This window comes from Melanerpes formicivorus, unplaced genomic scaffold (genome assembly GCF_026170545.1).
Source record: "Melanerpes formicivorus ecotype bairdi unplaced genomic scaffold, bMelFor1.0.p_v2 SCAF_44, whole genome shotgun sequence".
NCBI lineage: Eukaryota > Metazoa > Chordata > Aves > Piciformes > Picidae > Melanerpes > Melanerpes formicivorus.
In genome coordinates this window covers 1,805,468-1,830,848 of record NW_027142396.1, presented here as the reverse complement: position 1 = coordinate 1,830,848, position 25,381 = coordinate 1,805,468, and the positions used below count along the sequence as shown (strand labels likewise).

General features: G+C 41.8%; 1 protein-coding gene across 1 annotated transcript in view; it reads left to right on the top strand.

Annotated features, from left to right (window-relative positions):
• The window catches only part of TDRD3 (tudor domain containing 3), a 139,298-nt gene that overhangs the window by 93,232 nt on the left and 20,685 nt on the right, over window positions 1-25,381 (top strand). The window contains exons 11-12 of the mRNA XM_068158907.1: window positions 10,307-11,145; window positions 12,880-13,005. Of these exons, the coding sequence (XP_068015008.1) occupies window positions 10,307-11,145; window positions 12,880-13,005 (965 nt within the window). The remainder of the gene's footprint in view (window positions 1-10,306; window positions 11,146-12,879; window positions 13,006-25,381) is intronic.

Below are 25,381 nucleotides of genomic sequence, written 5' to 3'. Positions count from 1 at the left end.
GCTCGAGGTGAGGAGAAACTTCTTCACCAAGAGAGTCGTTTGTCATTGGAATGGGCTGCCCAGGGAGGTGGTGGAGTCACCATCCCTGGAGGCGTTCAAGAGGAGATTGGACGTGGCACTTGGTGCCATGCTTTAGTCATGAGGTCTGTGGTGACAGGTCGGACTTGATGATCTTTGAGGTCTCTTCCACCCTTGGTGATTCTGTGATTCTGTGACTTTTGGTTTTGTGGGTTTTAATGTTGGGGTTTTTTTATGATGATCAATATGAAATCTGGTGTGCTATTGCCAAGGGATGCTCTTTGGGGAAAAAAACTTTTTAAGTGTTCTGATTATTTTTTACTTTATTTAAAACATGAATAAATGTGCGCTTTCCTCCTTTTGAAGTAACTGTAACATGTGTTCTTGTGCTTTCTGTTATTTTTATATCAATGGACTTTAAAGTAGTTGCTGATTTTTGTTATTTTTTTTTCTTTACTGAATGTGTCCAGCTCAGAGGATTGTGCCTCTGTTTCTGTGCCAGGTTTTACTTTTATCTTGCAGAGTCTGCTTCAAATGGATTTTTGCAGAAAGTACATAGGCATTTGCTGAATTTTCATCTTTCTGTCTCTGTAAAAGGGCTTTTTTTTTAATTTCTTTGCCAAGCTTGAGAGAACCTGTGCAGAATTCAAACAAACCTTAAAAGCAATTTATTAAAAGTATTTTTTGATGCAGTTTTAAACCTCTGTGATTGAAAAGAATCTCATTCACTTTCTTAATTACTAGTTGTCTTAAATTCCAGGCAAACTGGGATGCATGAGATTTAACACATCCAAGTGCTGGGTTCTGCACATTGGCCACAACAACCCCATGCAGAGCTACAGGCTGGGGTCAGAGTGGCTGGAGAGCAGCCAGGCAGAGAGGGACCTGGGGGTACTGGTCGATGGCAGGCTGAACATGAACCTGCAGTGTGCCCAGGCAGCCAAGAGGGCCAATGGCATCCTGGCCTGCATCAAGAACAGTGTGGCCAGCAGGAGCAGGGAGATCATTCTGCTCCTGTATACTGCACTGGTTAGGCCACACCTCGAGTCCTGTGTCCAGTTCTGGGCTCCTCAGTTTAGGAAGGATGTTGACTTGCTGGAACGTGTCCAGAGAAGAGCAACAAAGTTGGTGAGGGGTTTGGAACACAAGCCCTATGAGGAGAGACTGAGGGAGCTGGGGTTGCTTAGCCTGGAGAAGAGGAGACTCAGGGGTGACCTTATCACTCTCTACAACTACCTGAAGGGAGGTTGTAGAGAGGCTGATGATGGTCTCTTCTCCCAGGCAGCCAGTACCAGAACAAGAGGACACAGTCTCAGGCTGTGCCAGGGGAGGTTTAGGCTGGATGTTAGGAAGAAGTTCTATACAGAGAGAGTGATTGCCCATTGGAATGGGCTGCCCAGGGAGGTGGTGGAGTCGCCGTCATTGGAGGTGTCCAGGAGGAGACTTGATGGGGTGCTTGGTGCCATGGGTTAGCTGTTTGGGTGGGTTGGATTGGTTGATGGGTTGGACGTGATGATCTTGAAGGTCTCTTCCAACCTGGTTTGGTTTATTCTAAATAAATTGGTTTATTCTAGACATGAGTGTTTGCAGTGGTGATATATATGTGCAGTGGTTATACTTACCACTGTGAACTCTTTTGTCATAAGTCTGCACACAAGTATTTGTAGAAAACAGAATATATATTGCACCTTTTAAATTTCATTTGATCCTGTCATTTGTTAGCTGTAGGGGTATATGATGCTCTCAGTATTCCAAAATCAGTGGTCAGATGTGAAAGGCACGCTGGGGAAACTGCTAGAAGCAATTCAAATGTAATGTTATATAGCCAAGGATAAGGTCTCTTGTCATTGTTTTTTCTGCACAGTAAGTGTACTGAGGAGGGTCACAGTAGGCAGGTTTTTCTGCATTTGTATGTAATATAGTGCAGCCTCCACTGAATATGAAATAAGATTGATTGTTCTGCAGCATTTCTGTCCCCTTACTATCCCATATGGTCTCTAAAATCCCAATTTGCTTCTTAGAAATTGAGAGATGGCCCTTTAGGAATAAATTGTTTTGGAGAAATGATCACATCCCTACTATCACACTAATGTATATGATCAGGAGCATATGATTACCAGCAATGGCCCTATTCATCATTGTTACAATAGTTAGGCTTCTATGTATTTCAGACAGATTGTGATTTCTTCTACATGGCTGAGAGCCTATGTAGGAGCAAAAACAAAAGGCAATTTTACCAAACTGAGGTAAGTATTTTTGAAATGCTGTGCCATGTCACATTTTCTTCAAAAATGATTTGTGATCTGGAGAGAAAAGGATCTGAGACAAAAATTGTTTCAAGTACACAGAAGATTGATTTGGTTTTCTCTGTGCATCCCTTCTTGATTTTCTTACCAAGGGTTTGTAATTGCACCGGAAAACTGTACTGTAGAGAATTCCTAAAATCACTTCAGGATTTGCAGTAGCCAGGCTAGGTGGTTCCATTTCTGAACAGGAACTGCAGAACAACTAGTTGTTTAATTTGTTATCTTTGATTTGGTACCTTTACATAGTTTGATTTAAACTGAGTAGGAAAACAGGAATCAATACCGCTTTGTGTTTTGTTCAATAGGCACTTTTGTTTCTTGCAAGAGAGAATAGAATAGAATGGAATAGAATAAATAAAGGTTGGAAGAGACCTTCATGATCATCATGTCCAACCTATCATCCAACACCACCTAATAAACTAACCCATGCAACCAAGCACCCTATCAAGTCTCCTCCTGAACACCTCCAGTGATGGTGACTCCACCACCTCCTTGGGCAGCCCATTCCAACAGGCAATCATTCTCTCAGTGTAAAACTTCCTCCTAACCTCCAGCCTAAACCTCCCCTGGTGCAGCCTGAGACTGTGTCCTTTTGTTCTGGTGCTGGTTGCCTGGGAGAAGAGACCAATCTCTGTCTGTTTACAACCTCCCTTAAAGTAGTTGTAGAGAGCAATAAGGTCACCCCTGAGTCTCCTTCAGGCTAAGCAACCCCAGCTCCCTCAGCCTCTCCTCATAGGGCTTGTGTTCCAAGCCCCTCACCAACTTCGTTGCCCTTCTCTGGACTCGCTCCAGCAAGTCAACATCTTTGCTAAACTGAGGGGCCCAGAACTGGACACAGTACTTGAGGTGTGGCCTAACCAGTGCAGTGTACAGGGGCAGAATCACCTCCCTGTTCCTGCTGGCCATACTGTTCCTGATGCAGGCCAGGATAAGACAGCACAGTAAGCTTTTTATTGTTTGTGGGCTTGGTTGGTTTTTAATTTTTTTTTTTTTTAAGAGGTATGAATTACTTATAAAATAGTAAGATCATAATCTTTTGCCCTGCCAGTGGTGTCTTGTGAAGTTGATATATTTCATCTGTCTTAAGTAATTACATTGTTAAAAGTATTGAATACCTTACTCCACAATCTCTGTGAGTTCTTTAATTGTAAAACTACCTGAAGGATGGTTGTAGCCAGGAAGGGGTTGGTCTCTTCTTCCAGGCAACCAGCACCAGTACACGGGGACACAGTCTCAAGCTGCGCCAGGGGAAGTTTAGGCTTGAGGTGAGGAGAAAGTTCTTCACTGAGAGAGTCATTAGTCATTGGAATGTGCTGCCTGGGGAGGTGGTGGAGTCACCATCCCTGGAGGTGTTCAAGAGGAGACTGGACGTGGCACTTGGTGCCATGGTCTAGTCATGAGGTCTGTGGTGACAGGTTGGACTCGGTGATCCTTGAGGTCTCTTCCAACCTTGGTGACACTGTGATACTGTGAAAACATAGCCTATACTACACATACTTTTATTTAAGTGAACTACAAGAAATTAAACCAAACCATAGTTTTATTATACTGCACATTTATTTATTTATGTCAAACTCTGATTGGTTGGCAATGAGTGTTTCTCTGTTGGAATTAAGTAGTTGGAGTTTTAGTTGTCAGGAGAAACCTGCTGACTGCAAGAGATAAATAGTAAACAAAATTGCTGTCAACTAGCTGCCTTTGCTTACCCTTGGATTATTTCTGCTGCCAAACACAGAAGATTTTCTCCATTAATCATCATCTTGTTTTTCTTTTGTTATGAGGAACAATTCATCCATCTTTGCCGGGTTAAATAAGTAAACACAAGGATTCTTAGTGAGAACAAAACAGCAAGAGCTTTGACTGTAGTATGGAGGAATAAGCAACAAAATGCTGAGAACGAGACATGTTTCAGATATTTTTTCTCTTTTTGGTTCTTAGGGATTGAGAACAGACTAGTGCTTCCATCTGGTCAGGTTTCAAAGCCACAAAAGCTTTTGGCAGACATCTGTGTCTTTGAAATACTCAAGCAAAGATCAACTTTTAAAATAATTTATTTGTTACTAAATGCGGTAGGTGGTGAGAAACATACCCCTTGCAGTGCTACAGGCTTTGGGAAGTATGGCTGGAAAGCCTTCTGGCAGAGAGAGACCTGTGGGTTCCAATCAACAATTGCTGAATATGAGCCAGCAGTGTGCCCAGGTGGCCAAGAAAGCCAATGGCATCCTGGCTTGTATCAGAGATGCTGTGTCCAGCAGGAGTAGGGAGGTGATTGTCCCCTTGTACTCAGCTCTGGTGAGGCTACACCTTGAATATTGCGTTCAGTTTTGGGATCCTCAATACAAGAGAGATGTGGAGGTGCTGGAGTGAGTGCAGAGGAGGGCAACAAAGCTTTCGATGGGCCTGGAGAATAAATCTTATGAAGAGTTACTGAAGGAGCTGGGGCTGCTCAACTTAAAGAAGAGGAGGCTGAGGGGAGACCTCAGCATTTCCTACAACTTCATGAAGGGAGGTTGTAGAGAGGTTGGTGTTGGTCTCTTCTCACAGGTAATTAGTGACAGAACAAGAGGGAATGGTCTCAAACTCCAACACAGTAGGTTTAGGATATTTTTTTTCACAGAAAGAGTAGTCAGACATTGGAACAGGCTGCCCAGGGAGGTGGTTGAGTCACCACCCCTGGATGTGTTTAAAGGTCATTCAGATCTGGTGCACAGGGACATGGTTTAGGGGTGAACTTTATAGAGTCAATGGTTGGACTTGATGATCCCAGGAGTCTTTTCCAACCTGAATAATTCTATAGCATTGCTTTTTTTTAGAGCATTAGTTAGGACACACAAGGCCAAAACCTTTTCAGTTTCAGATTGCCCAGAGTTGCCTCTTCAGTCCTCCCAAGAAATAAACTGTTCCTGGGTGGATGTTTAATGCTTTTCCTGTTGAACTGAACCTCCTGTGCAATGAACTACATTAATGGGATCACGGGAGATGCATGCATGCCTAGTCTGCTAATAGGTCTACTTCAGATGGGAGGAAGTCATTGGCTGTAGTCTCTGGTTCTTGCTTTGACAGTTAGGCTTTGACTGAAATACAGATTGAGACATGCAGTTTTGATTTAAAAGTGGTAAACTAATTCTACTCTAATAGTTTCAGAAATTAAAGATCAGCTTTTAAAAAAAGTAATAATCTGAACTTTCTATACTCAGCTTCTAACTGCTGTATAATATTGTGCCTTTGGAGAGCTACAAAAATTTGCTTTCCCAATAGTTACTTATGAGAAATAACTTGTGTATTTTCTCCATCAGCCCTGTTAGCTGTGTGGACTGGGCTTTTCTAGCCTCTCACCAGATACTTCTCACTGCTTTCTGTTTTTAATCATCTTTCAAAGTTAAAATGAGTGAAATAACTGAGTGATGGTTTCAAACTGAGAAACACAAGTTGTCATCTTAAAACTACCCAGTAGAAGACAGTTACAGTGATGATGACTAAGCTGATGTGTCTCACAGTTTGACAGAATAGCTTACCAAATCTTGTTGTTACTGCCCTGTAGGAACCAGTATTTCTCTGGGAACATTAGCTAATTATTTTTTTTTTTTGGAGGTGGAGCAAGAAGTAGAAGCAGTAAGGAATAGAATAGAATAGAATAGACCAGACCAGACCAGACCAGGTTGGAAGAGACCTTCAAGATCATCATGTCCAACCTATCATCCAACACCACCTAATCCACCAAACCATGCAACCAAGCACCTTATCAAGTCTCCTCCTGAACACCTCCAGTAATGGTGACTCCACCACCTCCCCGGGCAGCCCATTCCAATGGGCAATCACTCTCTCTGTGTAAAACTTCCTCCAGCCTAAATGTCCCCTGGCACAGCCTGAGACTGTCCTTTTGTTCTGGTGCTGGTTGCCTGGAAGAAGAGACCAACCTCTGCCTGTCTACAACCTCCCTTAAGGTATAGTGGACACAGTAGACAATTTCTGGGTAATGTTCCTCATCACTTAACTTTTTCTGTTAAAGAGGTATTAGATTTCTTGAAATTTGCTTCAGTTTTTATGACGACCATGAATTTCTGCTGTCTGCCTTGAATAACCTGCAATGTTCTCATCTCTAGGCCTTTTTTAACCCTTGTTGACAAAGTAACATGCACAGTTAGTTTCTATTTCTAGAGGGGTTGTGCTTGCATTTTTAAACAATGGGTTAACATGTCCTGCTCACTCAGTGCTGTTGCATGTTGTAGGCTTTTAGCCCAATAAATTCATCTTCATAGAATACATCATTTTAACAGATTTTTTTTTTTTTTATCTCTTCAAGTTAGAGTAGAAAAATGTCAGGTGTTTTGTGAGCAGTTTTTGTGTGTTACACTAAATAGAGCTAGAAGAATAGAATAGAATAGTTTGGAAGAGACCTTCAAGATCATCACGTCCAACCCATCAACCAATCCAACCCACCTAAACAACCAAACCATGGCACCAAGCACCCTATCAAGTCTCCTCCTGAACATCTCCAATGATGGTGACTCCACCACCTCCCTGGGCAGCCCATTCCAATGGACAATCACTCTCTCTGTATAGAACTTCCTCCTAACATCCAGTTTGAACCTCCCCTGGTGCAGCCTGAGACTGTGTCCTCTTGTTCTGGTGCTGGTTGTCTGGGAGAAGAGACCAGCCCCCGCCAGGCTACAACCTCCCTTCAGGTAGTTGTAGAGAGTGATAAGGTCACCCCTGAGTCTCCTCTTCTCCAGGCTAAGCAACCCCAGCTCCATCAGCCTCTCCTCATAGGGCTTGTGTTCCAAACCCCTCACCAACTTTGTTGCCCTTCTCTGGGCATGTTACAGTAAGTCAACATCTTTGCTAAACTGAGGGGCCCAGAACTAGACACAGTACTGGAGGTGCCTAGTCTCTTTCCATGCTGACAATTAGTTTCATTTTCCCATATTATTCCAAAGAAAATCTGTAACTTGAAAGTTTCAACACACTTCAAATCAACTTGTCCCTCTTATATAATGATCACATTATGTTGGTAGAAATAATTAATTTCATTATCTAGTAGTCTTACTGTTGCAATTAATCTATTAGAAATTTGTTGCTAAATAGATAAGCCACATACTGCTAAAATTTCTCTTGCCTGAAAAGAGCAGATAGTAGGAATTTTTTTCCAACTTCTTAGTTCTGGGTGGAGCTATTCATGCCAGTGTTTAAACATGTTGCTAGTTTTTTTTTTGCTAGTTTTTCCTAGCAATTTGTTTTGAATCTTCATGGTTTGTAGAATAGTGGGTTATAACTCAAGTGAATCTTCTTAATACCCTAATTTACAGGTAATTCTTGTAAGTAGGCGAATAGCATTTGAGTTCTGAATTATTTCTTTCTGGATTTTAAAGATAAATATTTCCTAGCTAAAGACCAAACATTCTCTTATGTGAGAGTGCTTGTAACTCTTTTGGAAAGCAGGTCAAAAGAGGTGGAAGAAGGGAAGAAAGACAATTTGCAGCTGTGTGACAGAAGTAGGTCGCTTGGAGATATATTACATACCGGTTGTTATTTTTTTGCTGTCTAGTAAAACCATCTGTTTTCATTCCTGTGCCCAGACAATAGCTAAAAAGACTTATCTGCTATGACATTGAACATGAATGTCAGTAAACTTCTTCCAATTATAGAAGAATATGTGTATACTTCTGTTTTTCCTCAAGGCTTTAAAGTATTATAACTACTCTACATACTTAGGGGGTCGTTCTTGCAGTTGTAGAGAGTCCTGGTTGTCTACTAGACACTGAGGTGACTACTCAGCTCAGGAATAAAACAAACCAGGTTTGGAAGCAATGTTCAAGTTCATTGCGTCCAACCTATCATCCAACACCACCTAATCAACTAGACCATGCAACCAAGCGCCCCATTCAGTCTCCTCCATAAACGCCTCCAGGGATGGTGACTCCACCACCTCCCTGAGCAGCACATTCCAATGGCCAATCTCTCTTTCTATGAAGAACTTCTTCCTAACATCCAGCCTAAACCTGCCCTGGCACAGTTTAAGACTGTGTCCTTTTGTTCTGGTGCTGGTTGTCTGGGAGAAGAGACCAGCCCCCGCCTGGCTACAACCTCCCTTCAGGTAGTTGTAGAGAGCAATAAGTTCACCCCTGAGTCTCCTCCTCTCCAGGCTAAGCAGCCCCAGCTCCCTCAGTCTCTCCTCATAGGGCTTTTTAGCTCTTGCTGTGTAGTAATTATGAAAATGCATACATTTATTTTCAGGTAGCAGCATCCGTTGTTTCTCATAGTAACAGAGCAGTAAACTGAAGTTCTTAGTTTTTCCTTACCATAGGAATGTATTCAGGGCTGAGGAGCAGAGACCTGAAGTGCATGGTCCCACTGGCCTCTGCATGCACACCAGACTTGTGCACAACAGTGCATACATAGCCTTCTGCCATGAATGATCACAGACAAGAGAATGCAGACACCCACCTGAGAAATTGCTTATACAGACATGAATCACTCTAATGAATTTGTTCCATTAATTAGGAGATGAGATGGGCTGCAGTGATCGTGTGCAGAAATTGACCTGGCCCATGTGTTAACCTTGAGCCTGTTTAGTTGCCATTTTCCTGTTTAATTGGTTAGAGTTCTGGTTGAATATCTCAAAGGTAATACTTAAGCAGTTCTTGTTCTGGCTCGTTGGTCAGTCTCCAGAGTTCTGGGCTTTATTGCTCTTCCCACTATCTACGTTTTGTCTGCTCTGTACATTTTATCACTTCTATTTCTTGCCTTTTGTCTTTGATGCTGAAGAGCTGTTAACAAAGTATTTTTACAGAAAGCTTTCAGTCAGATTAAAAGTATTCCTTTTTTCCTCTCATTTCCTCCCCCCCCCCCCCCTTTTTTTTTTCCTCCATGTTGGAATTCTGTTTTTCTGTTCTAAATGGCTCTTATTCAAGTGAGTTCCTGATTCCTGGAAATCCATTAAGTTTATCTCATGGATTTATCTCATGGATTTCTCTCATGGATCTCATGGATTTATCTCATGGATCTCAGGGGAGGTTCAGGTTGGATGTTAGGAAGAAGTTCTATACAGAAAGAGTGATTGCCCATTGGAATGGGCTGCCCAGGGAGGTGGTGGAGTCGCCGTCATTGGAGGTGTTCAGGAGGAGACTTGATGGGATGCTTGGTGCCATGGGTTAGCTGTTTGGGTGGGTTGGATTGGTTGATGGGTTGAACGCGATGGTCTTGAAGGTCTCTTCCAACCTGGTTTGGTTTATTCTAAATAAAGGTTTATTCATTCACGGGACGGAGATTGGAGTCAATACAGCTGACCAATATGATCGAGTATTGTTCCAGTATTGTAGGCCTATGGTGGAAGTATAGCACAGTAAAGTAAAGCAAAGAAGAAGAAGGGAAAAGGAAAGACAGAAGTGCATATCAGGGGAACTTCTACAACTTATATAACTCGGAGAGCCTTGTTGGCATGGCTTCATTGGTTCCCTATGAGTGACCACACATCACACTATTATAGATTATTGGTCCAACTACTAATGACACGCAAGATTGTTGATGCAGGTGCATGTCCTGTTGTCCCAAGATAACTTTCTGTGTTTATAGCTACCAGTGTCCTGGTTTAGTTACATGCTGCAGGCACAGCACTGTTTTGCTCCACTGCTAGCTGGCTCTGCACTTATGCTGAGCATGGCCTACCACTATGTCAGGCTCTAGGCCTGCACTGCCAGATTGCTCACACTGCTTGTCGCTGGCATTGCCACATCTCATACTGGTAGGTGGTTTGGTTCTGAGTACAGTCCAGAGTAGTGTATGTTTTCCAATAACTAGGAATTACAGTTCAAGTGTCTCTGCTAAATTTTCTGTGTACTGATCAATTTGTGTATCACAAAAGGTAAACATTGAATGCTTTTCTAAATAACACTGCTCCTTTGTCAGGATCTGAAGCACTATTTCTATGATGTTTTAGTATTTCTGAAACATATTAATAATTGAAATATTTTTTTTCTTTGTAGAACCGAAATTGCAGTTTCACCCACCGCATCAGGTACAGCCCAAAGTTATGAATACAGAACAGAATGGCATCAAAGAGAATCATTCAAGACACATTTCTCGCAATGACATGAGACAGCCCAGGAATGAGAAACCCCCTCGTTTTCAAAAGGATATCCAAAACTCACGGCAGGCCTTGGAAAGTGGTGGGTTACCAAGAAGCAGAGGTCCTGAAAGGCACAACTCTTTAGAACACTGGACAGATGACAAAAATAAAAGTGACAGACATTATCCTAGAAATGATAGGCCAAAGGATATGGGTTATCCCCTAGCTACTCACCAGAGTGAGATGACTTTCAAAAAGAGGGATAACAACATGCAAAACAGAGCAGGAAAAGGGGTATGTTTCACAGAGTTCAAGGAGAATTCCGCTGCTCAAGATATTGCAGACAACAATAACCAGAAACGTGGGAAAAGGGAAAACCAAATACACAATTCTGAACATTTCTGCGACAGGAAGGCACGAACAATAAGTAGCGAGGCCTTTATGGTAAAAAGTGAGCAGCATTTTGGTGTTAATAATGATTACCAAAATCCTAGCAGAACTGATAACTTTAATGCTGTACCGAATGGAGATACTGAGCATCACCAGAAAGGAAGACGAGTAGGACCCATCAAATCATCAGGACCCACTGCGATCCCAGCTTTCGATGATAAAATGTTGTATTACAACACTGGTCCCAAAAGGAGATCAGGGCCCATCAAACCAGAGAAAATACTAGAACCATCAGTTCACGTGGAGTATGGAAAAAGTTGGAGACCAGGGGATGAATGCTTTGCTCTTTACTGGGAAGACAACAAGGTATGCCTTTGCGATGAGAAGTACCTCAAATTGTACCTTCTGTGTTTTCTTCTGTACCCGTGGGAGACTTAGCATGCTAGTGCTTTGTTGCTAGGTGTGCAGTGTGCTGCTTGGCCAGCTTCTAGTTCTATTTTTCTAAAATTAGATATGCCACTTAGATGAAACTTCTAAATGCTTTTAAGTGGAGTTTAGGAGGGCTGAGCTCCACACTGAAGCATTTGACTTCGGTGTGGAAAATTTGAAGGGATGAACATGGATATTAGATGTCCATATTCTTTTTGAAGGAACAAGAATAGGATGGCAATTCTGTGATGCTGTGCTATCAGAATAGTCTGTAATGGTTTATGTGTGATGCCTTTTACTAGAGTAAGCCAGCATGCAACTTTTGCTGTTAATAGGGGAGACCAGAGTCTGCAGAAACAGGACTATGAAAAAAAAATCCCTCTTGTTCTTTCAGCCTTTACAGAAAGGAAATAGAAAAAGGCTTTTTCTTTGTTTTCATGAGTAGGCTATTAGCTAGATAATGAATTCCATCAATAAATTATGCTGCATGATAGCTTTGTTTCACTGGTTTTTATAAGTTTAAATACTTTTTAGCTGTGTTTCTTACTAGCAAGTGTCTTGCTGCAAGAAAAACCTTTCATTATCTCCTTTGTAAAAGATGTTTTAGGCTGCTTTCATAATAGTTTCAGATTTATTCTCTGTACAGGAGTTTCTCTCACTCTTTTTGTCTAGTTTCTCCAGTTTTTGACCTTTCCTGAGAACCACCTTAAATACAGTTCTTTGAATAAATTGTGATGACCCCATTGTCTTTTTCTTTATTGCTTATTTTATCAAGATGTTCATTTTTTCCTGTAGTTTGGATGGGTGGTTCAGTGTGAAGTGTGACAGCATATTGCAGAACGCATTACTGTGAGATAGGTTTTTTGAAATGTTGTAAAGTATGAAATCTGCAAAATAAATAGATATGGGGTAATTCCAGACTGTCACCTGAAAAAAAACATTTCCATGGGCTGTGGAGATGGGGGTTTGAGGGTTATGGGTTTGTTTTTTGCAGTTAGAATAACTGCTGCTGCTACTGACAGGTAGGACAATTTGAAATGTGATGACACAATACAGTACTAGGCTTAACCATGTTAGGAGGCAGTGAGTTCTTTGTGTTCAGTAAGAAGTGAGTATCTTCCAGAAAGCTGATGTGTATGCACATGAATGTAAGGAAAAAAAATCTAGCTTCATGTTTAGGAAGGGGATTTTTTTAAGAGGCATTTTAATAATGTTTTTATAATATTAGGTGTTAAATTAGGTGTACATTAACATGTACATTACCACGCACAGTATATGTGGCTGTTAGGCACTTACTGGTAAATGTGTTTTAAGTCTTAGAGTAGCACATCTCTGTACATAACAATTGTTAGTGATGAAATTTGTTTTATTTTCAGAGAAATCAAAACAATGTTCAATCCATAAGCTGCATATTTTCTCAATGGGTATTCTAAATACACTTTACTGTGTCCTTGCAGTCTGCCATATGAAACTTTAATGTATCTGCTACAAATCTTACTCAAAACACAGTACTGACTCAAGCTAAAAATACATAAACACACATATCTACATCTATATATATATATATACACACAGGTGTATGTGGACACTTTTCATTTAAAGAGGTAGTTTTTAAGGTGTTTGTGGGATTTCAGGGAGTATTTGATGACCTTGAAAATTTCTGTTTTCAAGTTCTACCGGGCAGAAATCGAAGCTCTCCATTCTTCCGGGACAACTGCCGTTGTTAAATTCTGTGATTACGGGAATTACGAAGAGGTGCTTCTCAGCAACATCAGGCCTGTTCATGCAGATACATGGGTATGTGGTAACAAATTGTATTAACAAATATAAACTGCATAGTCTGTGTAAAATGTGTAATCCTTCAGATGTGAATGCCTGCTGCTCCTGTAAAGAGTGTTAGTTGCGTATGTAGAAAAAGAGTTAAGCGAATACAGTTGTCTTAGCTGTCTGTATGAAACTTTATAGAAGTGTGTTATCGTGTGGTTTTCATCCTGTTTCAATTGTATTGTTTGAAAATGAATAGCTGACCTGTCAGCCATACAGTTTCATGCATATTTTCCTCTCTAAAAGTTGTTGCTTATTCTGTTAAACACATTTCATGTACATTATATATTGTTCTGTAAAGGTTAGGAAACACCCTTTAAAAATACATATTCTGAAGATTTTTACTACATGTATTTGTATGGTTGAAAATAGTCTTCTGTATCACTTCATTTTGTATCATCATTTTATTCTTCTTCCAGTGGTTACTTTTTTGCCAAATACTGTGGTGCAGGTGTTTGCCTCAAAACCTGTTTTAGAAGGTTTAGAATGAAGTAGCCTTGTTGAAGTTGGAAATTTCAGAAGGCTGTATCCGTTGGTGTCATGGATATAGAGAGAGATACATTTTTATTATGTTTAGTTTTATAAATCAGGAGTGCACAATTCTTTGCTCTCTCTTCATGATATAGAAAGCTGCACAAAAAGTATTAATATTGGTATATTGATATTTTAATTTCTTACCTCTGGGTCATAAAGTCATGTTATTACTGTGACTGAGGCTGCCTGTCATCTTTTCATTTGTGTTGTTGCCCGTAGCTCTCGCGTGCTTTTATGGTCTCTGAGATGGTGGTGTACTTACAAGGATATCCAGTGCTTTTCCCAGCTGATGCATTGCTGTTACTGCAGGAGCAGGGAGGTGATTCTTCCCCTGTACGCTGCACTGGTTAGGCCACACCTTGAGAACTGTGTCCAGTTCTGGGCCCCTCAGTTTAGGAAGGATGTTGACATGCTGGAATGTGTCCAGAGAAGGGCAACGAAGTTGGTGAGAGGTTTGGAACACAAGCCCTATGAGGAGAGGCTGAGGGAGCTGGGGCTGCTTAGCCTGGAGAAGAGGAGACTCAGGGGTGACCTTATTGCTGTCTACAACTACCTGAAGGGAGGTTATAGACAGGCAGAGGTTGGTCTCTTCTCCCAGGCAGCCAGGACCAGAACAAGAGGACACAGTCTCAGGGTGTATCAGGAGAGGTTCAGACTGGATGTTAGGAAGAAATTCTTTATAGAGAGAGTGATTGGCCATTGGAATGGGCTGCCCAGGGAGGTGGTGGAGTCACCATCACTGGAGGTGCTCAGGAGGAGACTTGATAGGGTGCTTGGTACCATGGTTTAGTTGATTAGGTGGGTTGGATTGGTTGATAGGTTGGATGTGATGATCTTGAAGGTCTCTTCCAACCTGGTCTGGTCTATTCTATTCTATTCAAATTTACCTTTTTCCTTTTTATCCCACAAGCTGAACTGTAAGTTGCTAATTTCTTACTGTATGATTGTATTGATTTTGATCCTTTTGGTGGGTTAATAATTAGCCTTTTCTTTGGTTTTGATTGCAGTCTTTTAATGGCTTTTATTTTACTTCAACTCTCTGAAAGTTAGCTCTCCCAATCTGAGAACATGGCCTGTTGTAAGATTAAGTTGATCTAGTAGTGAAGTGGCAACCTGAAACAGTGATCATTCTTCCTGATTCCTCTGCCTACCTCTGACCACATGATTTTCCTCTTCTCTCTCTTCCCCTGTTGGCTCATCAGTCATATAGTCACAGGATGAGTTGAATGAGATGGACCACTATTTTGTTCCCCCCAGGTTTGCTTTTATTTTAGTTAATTTGGGTGGGACAAGATACAAAGAGAGGAGTCTGCCTCTGATACAGCATAGTCCTAAGATCATGCTGCTTCCCAATCTAGTCATTGAGACTCCATCACTTGTTACGTGGGAGAAATAAAGGTTTCCCAAGGACCTTTCAGTCCATTCAGAAATGAAAGTACCTTTTTCAAGGTTCTTTTTTTCTATCAAGGGAGCCTAGGTGAAGAGCATAAATTTAGATCATTATATTTATGTAAGATCAAATGCCAGCATCTTCACATTGAAGAATTTTTTTATGGTTTCTTTCTGAGGTTTTACTATTTTGTTGATAAAAGGTCCATGCAGCTATAGGATTTTTATAGGTGGAAATTCATTAGGACATTGCTCTTCACATTATTGTGTTTGAATGCTAACTATAGTCCTTAATCACTGATTGGGGTCATGAACTCTAGTGTCTTTTAAGATGAACATTGTTGGCTGCTTTCTTTGTCTTACTTCATATTGATATACAAAATCTGGATAGCATGCACAATGAAAAGTGGAAGTTCTCATGCTGCTTAATAATTAAGTCTTTATCATAAAGTTTAATTAATGTTATGGTATTTCCTACTTGCAAGAGAACAAAATAGATTTTAAACTGATTTCAGGAATTCCTTTTCACTCCTGTACTCCTGTACTTGTTTTACTGGAAATCACAGAATTAAGCAGGTTGGAAAAGACTTTTGAGATTGTCAAGTCCAACCTATCACCCAACACCATCTAATCAGCTAAACCATGACACTAAGCGCCTCATGCAGTCTTACTTTAAACACTTCCAGGGATGGTGCTCTACCACCTCCCCAGGCAGCCCATTCCAATGGCCAGTCACTCTTTCTGTGAAGAATGTCTTCCTACCATCCAGCCTAAACCTCCCCAGGTGCAGCTTGAGACTGTGTCCTCTTGTTCTGGTGCTGCTTGCCTGGGAGAAGAGACCAGCCCCTGCCTGGCTACAACCTCCCTTCAGGTAGTTGTAGATGGCAATAAGGTCTCCCCTGTGCCTCCTCTTCTCCAGGCTAAACAACCCCAGCTCCCTCAGCCTCTCCTCATAGGGCTTGTGCTCTAGGTCCCTCACCCACTTTGTTGCCCTTCTCTGGACACATTGAGTAACTCACCATCTTATGAATTGAGGGGCCCAGAACTGGGCACAGTACTCGCGGTGCGGCCTAACCAGTGCAGTGTACACGGGCAGAATGACCTCCCTGCTCCTGCTGGCCACGCTGTTCCTGATACAGGCCAGGATGCCATTGGCCTTTTTGGCCACTTGGGCACACTGCTGGCTCATGTTCAGCCTACTGTCAACCAGTACCCCCAGGTCCCTCTCTGCTTGGCCACACTCCAGCCACTCTGTCCCCAGTCTGTAGCACTGCATGGGGTTGTTGTGGCCAATGTGCAGAACCCGGCACTTGGATGTGTTAAATCTCATGCCGTTGGACTCTGCCCATCTGTCCAGCCTATCAAGGTCCCTCTGCAGAGCTCTCCTACCTTCTAACAGATCAACACCTGCCCCCAGCTTGGTGTCATCCGCAAATGTTGTGCTGAATTCTATTTCAGTTCTTCCAGATATCTTTGAGTTAGCTAAGTCTTTCTTAACTGTCTGTACTGAAGACTTATTATTAATGTAGAAACACATGGTGTGTGAGTTCCTGTGTCTAATATAGCCATTTTTTGCAGACCTCTTCTTGAACAAATTGGTTGATATTGAAAAAGATTGGCTTAAAGGCATACATTTTAGTCTTTGTGTTAGAATTTATTATTCCTTACTATTTTCTCCAGCAATTTTTGGTACTTATGTATTGAATTTAAAGGTTTTTTCCCAACACATATAAGCTGCATAGAATATACCACTAGGCAAAAGGAAGAAACTGAAGTCACTCAACTAGTCACTTGAGAAAATGGCCACAATGTCACCCTTATTTTTATGGCATTACCTATTGTTTAAGCCTCTAAATTTCTGACCTACTTTTGGCAACCTTTTTAATAATCAACAGTAGTAAATTTGTGGTGTGTTTTTTTTTTACATTGTTGGTAGATTTAATACAATGTTATTTTCTCTTCATCCCATGCCAGTTAGCATTCTATTTTCTGTTCCATCTTCAATACTGAACTGCACTACTTAAGTTCTGTGGTTTGGGGGTGGTGGTGGTGTGTGGTGGGGGAGGTTGGTTGCCTATTTTTTTTGGTGGTTGTTTGCTTGTTTGGGTGTTTTATTTTTTCCCTTTGCTTGCTTTGTTGGTTTGGGGGTTTTTGTTTGGGGATTTTTTTCTTTTCTTGACTATAGATCAGTTTTGCCTGATATTCTCAGCATACAATGCTCTTTCCACTTCAGTGGAAAAAATGTTCTTAGTTGATCTTAAGGCTCTCTGATAATTGGTTGCATACTGTCCATCCCCCAGTTTGTCCTGACTCATTGTTAAGTTTTCAGTCCCTCTGACACTTAACATGCTGCTACTTATTTTTCTGTTAGCTGTGGGTGTAGAAGATAAAGCTGCATTTTACATAAGGTAAATAAAAAAGTTAGGAGGGAGCTTTTTGTTTGTTTTTTTCAATAAGCACAAACACTGTTCATATAAAATATATGTGAGAACACTGAAAGTGTGGGTTGTTTTTTTGTTCTGTCTTTCCTTTGTGCTTGCAAAACTCATAAACATTTTTAACAACCAAAATTACATTTTGATTCCACTGTTAGATTCTAAGTTCTTCTGAGTATCTTGTATGTAGTACTACAGCTCTGTATCTATTTCTGTTAATGTAGGAGAAGTCACTTAATGAAAACATCATAATCACAATGAAAAGAAAAAAATCACTGAAAAGCCATTGTAGAAATAAGAACTGCTTTTCCATGTAAAATATGTAAGACTCTACTGACAGCTGGGAGGCGTGGAACATTAAGGGCCTTCCTATCTCACTTAATAGTTTGTTCTGTGGAAGGACAATAAAGCTGTTGTTTTAAACTTTGTCTTAATTTTATTCTCTAACTTGTAAGATTATTTTTTTTTTCTTAGTGAATTATGAAAATATGTAGCCTAAAGTGCTTATCTTGTGAAGTTTCCCCCCAAAGCCCTTGTTTTCCCTTTATCATTCTTCAGTTACTTGGTCACAAGCTATTTACATGATGATTACCCTTTTTTATCTTTCTACTGTTATGTGAAGGAAATAAAGATGTGCATTTTCCCACCTGTATATGTTTTGGTCATATTCTGATTGTTCCCTAGACAATATAGAATTCATACAAACCCTGCTTGCAGTAATTCACTTTAAAATGAGGAAGTCTATAATTTAGTGTAGTTTCCTATTCTTCTATCTTGTACTGTATGCCTAAAGAGGTAAGAAGGCAAAGACTGTTATTAAGGTATGTGTAATCCTGTTTCTTCTATAATTTGTTTTGTGGAGACTAAAAATCTACTCTGCAGCTTTGCTTTGTTAAGGAATGAGTTGATGAAAGAAAACAGCAAAGGTTCTTGGATTACAGTTAATTCATGCTGGCAGACATTTGAGAGCTCATAGTTGGTAAAGCTGTCTGGTACCTCACAGAGCTCTAAGAGCTTCTAAAGGTTTTGTATTACCTGAAATCAAACTGTAATTCAGGGATTTCTTATACCTGTCCCCTCTTTCAGGTAAGTAGAGGAGTAAACTCCCGTGACTTTCTGGAGGTGTTTGAACCTGTTTCCAGCAAGTAAAGAGCAACACTGAAGCCCACTAAGTAAAGGCTTACAGCTGTAAAGGCTTACAGCTTCCTCTTCAAAGTGGAGATGACTTCTGCCTGTATGATTTATGGAGGTTTTGAACCCATCCCTGTGTCTGCATTTATAACAGGCAAATACTTATTTGAACAATAGGTTGCCATTTCTTTACTGCTCTCAGCCTGGATGGCCTTGGCATCACACTGATCTTTTTGTGTTGTGCATCAAGCAGGAAATGATTCCCATTGAATAATTTAGTAGGTACAGTAGATAAACATGTCTTGGTTGGATCTCTTATCTAGCTTCTGAGCTCATGACTGCACTAAAAGAATTGTGCAGTCTACTTAACCAGTTCTAAGACTACTGTAGGAAAAAACCCCATCCCTAAATAGTTGCATCAGGCAAGAATTTGATGTCTTTAGTTCTTTGGCTTCTGTACTTTTAGGAAAATCTCTAATTTTACAGTTTGTAGTTGTTCATTGACTGAATGAATTAAATGAAGGCTGAGTATTTCGGACTACCCTTTATGAGTATCACAGTATAACTTAGGTTGGAAAGGACCTCGAGGATCATCGAGTCCAACCTATCAACACAGACCCCATGACTAGACCATGGCACCAAGTGCCACGCCCAATCTCCTCTTGAACGTCTCCAGGGACGATGACTCAACCACCTCCCTGGGCAGCCTGTTCCAATGACGAATGACTCGCTCGGTGAAGAACTTCCTCCTCACCTCGAGTCTAAACCTCCCCTGGCACAGCTTGAGACTGTGTCCCCTTGTTCTGGGGCTGGTTGCCTGGGAGAAGAGACCAACCCCTTCCTGGCTACAACCACCTTTCAGGTAGTTGTAGAGGGCAATGAGGTCACCCCTGAGCCTCCTCTTCTCCAGGCTAAACAATCCCAGCTCCCTCAGCCTCTCCTCATAGGGCTTGTGCTCAAGGCCTCTCCCCAGCCTTGTTGCCCTTCTCTGGGCACCTTCAAGTGTTTCGATGTCCTTCTTAAACTGAGGGGCCCAGAACTGGACACAGTACTCAAGGTGTGGCCTAACCAATGCAAAGTACAGGGGCACAATGACCTCCCTGCTCCTGCTGGCCACGCTATTCCTAATGCAGGCCAGGATGCCATTGGCCTTCTTGGCCACCTGGGCACACTGCTGGCTCATATTCAGGTGGCTGTCGATCAGCACCCCCAGGTCCCTCTCTGTTTGGGAGCTCTCCAGCCACTCCGACCCCAATTGCGGGGCCCAGTGGTGGTGCGTATTTCTTAACCTGAGAAGTGAATAGTGTTTCCACAAAAGGCCCTCTTTCTGGATAATTAAAACACTTCAGATTTAGGCAGTTGCTTCTGATTTAGCAGACTTAGTTGCCTCTGTCCTGCCAGGCTGAAAAATTGCTTTTCATAGTCTGTCCTAAATACTGTTACTTCTAATTTATTACCAGAGACTTTTTTTACTCACTGGAAATGTTGCTTTAAATTCCATCACATCTTTTGCAGAGCATCATTATATTTGCCTTTACACAGAGTGAACCTTTGGGTTCTGTCAGAGTATTTATTTCTCCTGCCTTGTTTCAAGAGGTGGTATTTGAAGACAAGGATTGTGGACAGCATTTATCCTGATAAACTACTAGTAGAGTATTTTTCTTTAGTACTTCTATTCTCTCAGAATTCTTCAGCCTTTAGCTTGATGTGTCTGTTTTGGAATACAGACAGATGGTCTTAATTGTTCCTCTGAAAGTTACTGGTTGTTTGCTGAAATGTAGTGACTGATACTTAAATATAGTTAAGGAACTGCATTTTATTTTCTCATAAACTAAAAGAAGGCAAATTTCAGTTGAGAGGAAGTAGTTTATACTAAGAGGGCATAAAACAATGGCTTTCCATTTTCTGAATTGCAAAGCATGTTTGAATCTTTCATTTGAGCTTTTTTATTCTTATTATTCATCAAACTATAAAATACTACAAATTATTTCCCAGCCATACAGATCAGGTCACTGAAAAAGTTGTGACAGTTAAAAGAGGATGCTTTGAGCATTGCACTGTCCCTGTTGCCTCCACCTCCTTGTCATTACATTAAATTGCATAGGATGTTGATTCATTATTTAGAGACTGCATGCTGGGCTCCATATATTGTTTGTTTTGAGAGAGGTTGTTCCTCACAAACCCCCTTTCTTTAAAGTGGCTTGAAATGTCATTTTATTACAGCACAGCTTAACCTTTTTGAAGTATTGGGGTTTTTTTTATCCTGTTCTCATGTGTTGAAAGTTCTTCATATTTGTTTTGAGACTTCTGGAGGATTTTGTGCTTGGATTTCTTTATATTGCATGTGTTGAGCTTGATCATGTTGAATAGGTAAAAGAAATTTGGTATGTAAAAATGCCTGGACTGTTATCACTGTTTCTTTATTGATTTCCATGTCTCCTTTACATTTCAGTGTTTTGAGTTTGTTCACATTTCCAGTGCTCTGAATGAATATATTTATTAAAGAGGAGAAACTGGAGGAATTGATGTAGTATTCCTGATTTATTGCTGTCTAGGAAAGAGAGACATGATACTTTTGGCTTGGTATTGCAGACAAGAAGCTATGACAGACCTGATTTGTAGCGGCATATGTGTATGTGATTAGAGATGTTACTGCTTATGTATACAGCTCATATTGATTGGACACATGATTTAATGTACTGAAGTTTCCTTGTACAGGGATGGTTCATGTCTGAAATGCTTGGAGTTGTTTTCCTTGTTTGATGGCTTCCCAGTGTTATCGATAATAATACACCTGTAAACAAGATTTGTTTTTAGTTCTTTCATTATAGACCATAAAAGAAGTTGAATCTGAAGATAAATTTTGCAGAAAGGTGATTTGCTTTTTCTTCAGAAATGTTAAAGCATGTTAAATTGCTCCTTTTGGTTTTTTTCCTGTTTGTTTGGCATTTTGGGTTTGAGGAGGGTGTTTTTCTGCTTCTCTTGGCTTGCTTGCTTAATGTTAAAATTGTGAGGTTTCTAACATTGACAGAGGCTCTACTCATGCTTTATTTTCTTCATATTAGTAATGTAATTTGCATGGTTTTTTCATGTCCTACAAGAGACATTATAGACTACTATTAAATGAGTCTATGTGGATGCTGAGCTAATGAGCTGAGGAGAATCGTTCATGTTTCAGAGAGTAGCACAAATTATGCAGGTTTTCTCAGAATATCTTAGCATAAACAGATGATGGGGCTCCCTCAGTGTACCATTTCACTCTAGGACAGGGATGATGAGCTTTCTTCAGTGCTAGGGCTGAAAGTAAGATTTTACAAGACATTGGGTGCAAACTTCATGAGGCTTTTCTGGCTTGCTTTCCTTCTTGGTCCATTTCAGTCTTGCTGCTTTTCCCTCCGCACTTAATGAGCCTCCTTTTGGTGTCTGATGTAACCTAACCTGTCATGTTATGGCAGCAGTCCTCATTGCTGGGTATTACATGGCCCAGACATTGGAAATTGCATCTAAGTTACAGAGTTTCATTGCCACTGTGCAGGGAGAGGAATTGAGTCCCTAGTAAGGAGCTGAATCTCCCATGAATTCTAGGCCAGTTAAAGGAGAGAGCTGTAGAAATAATAGAGGTGTTGAGGTTGGAAAGACAAAGCTTTAAGATCATCAAGTCCAACTATAAACCTGACACTACTAAACTATGTCTCCAATGTCACACACCACTTCTAAATACCTCCAGGTGTGGTCACTCAACCATGTTCCTGGGCAGCCTTTTGCAGTGCTTTACAATCCTTTTCAGTAAAGAATTTTTCCTTAATAACCAATCTAACCTTTTGTGGCAGAATTTGAGGCCATTTCCTATTGTATCATTTGTTACTTGGGAAAAGAAACCAACACTTTTCTCTACAGTCTCTTTCAGGTTATTGTAGAGACCAATAAGGCCTCCCCATAACCTTCTCTTTTTCAGACTAAACAACCCCAGTTGTCTCAACCACTTCTTATGAGACTTATGCTCTAGACTCTTCACCAGCTCTGTTGCTCTTCTCTGGCCACAGTCCCGCACCTCAAAGTCATCTTTGTAGTGAGGGGCACAAAACTGAACACAAATGCTGTTGGTCTTCTTGGCCACTCTGGCACACTGACTAATATTCAGCCTGCTGACAACTAATATTCAGAGATCTTTTTCCAGGGAGCAACTTTCCAGCCGCTCTTCCCCAAGCTTGTAGCATTGCATGGTGCTGCTGTGAGCCAGGTGCAGGACAGTATCACAGTATCGCCAAGGTTGGAAGAGGCCTCAAAGATCATCGAGTCCAACCTGTCACCACAGACCTCATGACTAGACCATGGCACCAAGTGCCACGTCCAATCCACTCTTGAACTCCTCCAGGGACGGTGACTCCACCCCCTCCCTGGGCAGCACATTCCAATGACGAATGACTCACTCGGTGAAGAAGTTTCTCCTCACCTCGAGCCTAAACCTCCCCTGGTGCAGCTTGAGACTCTGTCCTCTTGTTCTGGTGCTGGTTGCCTGGGAGAAGAGACCAACCCCTTCCTGGCTACAACCACCCTTCAGGTAGTTGTGGAGGGCAATGAGGTTACCCCTGAGCTTCCTCTTCTCCAGGCTAAGCAATCCCAACTCCCTCAGCCTCTCCTCATAGGGCTTGTGCTCAAGGCCTCTCACCAGCCTTGTTGCCCTTCTCTGGACACGTTCAAGTGTCTCAATGTCCTTTGTAAACTGAGGGGCCCAGAGCTGGACCTGGCACTTGGCCTTATTGAATCTCATACCACGGGCCTCAGCCCATCAATCCAGCCTTTCCAGATCCCTCTGTGGATCTCTGTGTTTGACTTCAGGGATTTGAATGCCAAATTTTGTCATGGCTGTGTGTGCACAGAGCATTCTGTGGCACCTAAAACTTGACTAAAACCCACTACTTCTTTGTTTGGGTTTTGATAATGTTTTTTTTTTGCCCTAAGAGCAAAAACATTAGATAATTTCAGATAATATCACTTTGTGTTTCACTTCTGAATTGTGTTTTTTGGCAGGTGTGTAGTTTGGGACTTTGGGGTTGGGTTTTTTGTGGTTTTTTTTTGGTGATGGTGGTTGTTTTTTCCTGATTACATACTAAACTTCAGAATAAACCAAACCAGGTTGGAAGAGACCTTCAAGATCATCGCGTCCAACCCATCAACCAATCCAACCCACCCAAACAGCTAACCCGTGGCACCAAGCACCCCATCAAGTCTCCTCCTGAACACCTCCAATGACGGCGACTCCACCACCTCCCTGGGCAGCCCATTCTAATGGGCAATCACTCTCTCTGTAGAGAACTTCTTCCTAAAATAAGTCCAGCATCTCAGCCAATACTTTTTCCCTCCCCATATGGAAGTGCATGATTTTCCTTATGAGTGCACTTACTGCAAAGAAACTGAGCTATAATAATTGTGGTTTGGGGTTTTTTTTTTCAAGTATATGCAAATTTTCTAGTTTTGCCATATGTTTAGGACTGTGTCTGTATTGCCCAGTGTAAACTAAATCTTTCCAAAGGTTTTTTGTTCAACCTGATAGTCTGAAAAACAGGATAAATACTTTATTCAAAACCAAAGCAAAATGTTGGGGAGATGGAAGGGCTGACAGTTGCATGCTGGGCGGACACATGGAGGCCCTTAATTTAGTGCTCTTTCCAAAAACTGGTACAATTGCTCATTAAAGTAACATTATTCCTTACAGCACATAAGTACTTACAGTGTTGACTGTTACTGATTTCACACTGTTAGAGCTATGCAGTGTGTTGAAATCTTCTCCGCTTCCCAGTTTATGACTTTCTTCCTGCTGAATATTAAAAACTCAGTGTGTTAGCTGGTTGCATGTTAGTGAAGAGGAGGCTCAGGGGAGACCTTATTGCTGTCTACAACTACCTGAAGGGAGGTTGTAGACAGACAGGGGCTGGTCTCTTCTCCCAGGCAACCAGCACCAGAACAAGAGGACCCAGTATCAAGCTGTGCCAGGGGAGGTTTAGGCTGGATGTTTGGAAGAAGTTCTTCATAGAAAGAGTGATTGGCCATTGGAATGGGCTGCCCAGGGAGGTGGTGGAGTCACCATCACTGGAGGTGTTTAAGAAGAGACTTGATGGGGTGCTTGGTGCCATGGTTTAGTTGATTAGGTAGTGTTGGTTGATAGGTTGGACTCTATGATCTCAAAGGTCCCTTCCCACCTAGTTCCCTTCCCTTCCCTTCCCTTCCCTTCCCTTCCCTTCCCTTCCCTTCCCTTCCCTTCCCTTCCCTTCCCTTCCCTTCCCTTCCCTTCCCTTCCCTTCCCTTCCCTTCCCTTCCCTTCCCTTCCCTTCCCTTCCCTTCCCTTCCCTTCCCTTCCCTTCCCTTCCCTTCCCTTCCCTTCCCTTCCCTTCCCTTCCCTTCCCTTCCCTTCCCTTCCCTTCCCTTCCCTTCCCTTCCCTTCCCTTCCCTTCCCTTCCCTTCCCTTCCCTTCCCTTCCCTTCCCTTCCCTTCCCTTCCCTTCCCTTCCCTTCCCTTCCCTTCCCTTCCCTTCCCTTCCCTTCCCTTCCCTTCCCTTCCCTTCCCTTCCCTTCCCTTCCCTTCCCTTCCCTTCCCTTCCCTTCCCTTCCCTTCCCTTCCCTTCCCTTCCCTTCCCTTCCCTTCCCTTCCCTTCCCTTCCCTTCCCTTCCCTTCCCTTCCCTTCCCTTCCCTTCCCTTCCCTTCCCTTCCCTTCCCTTCCCTTCCCTTCCCTTCCCTTCCCTTCCCTTCCCTTCCCTTCCCTTCCCTTCCCTTCCCTTCCCTTCCCTTCCCTTCCCTTCCCTTCCCTTCCCTTCCCTTCCCTTCCCTTCCCTTCCCTTCCCTTCCCTTCCCTTCCCTTCCCT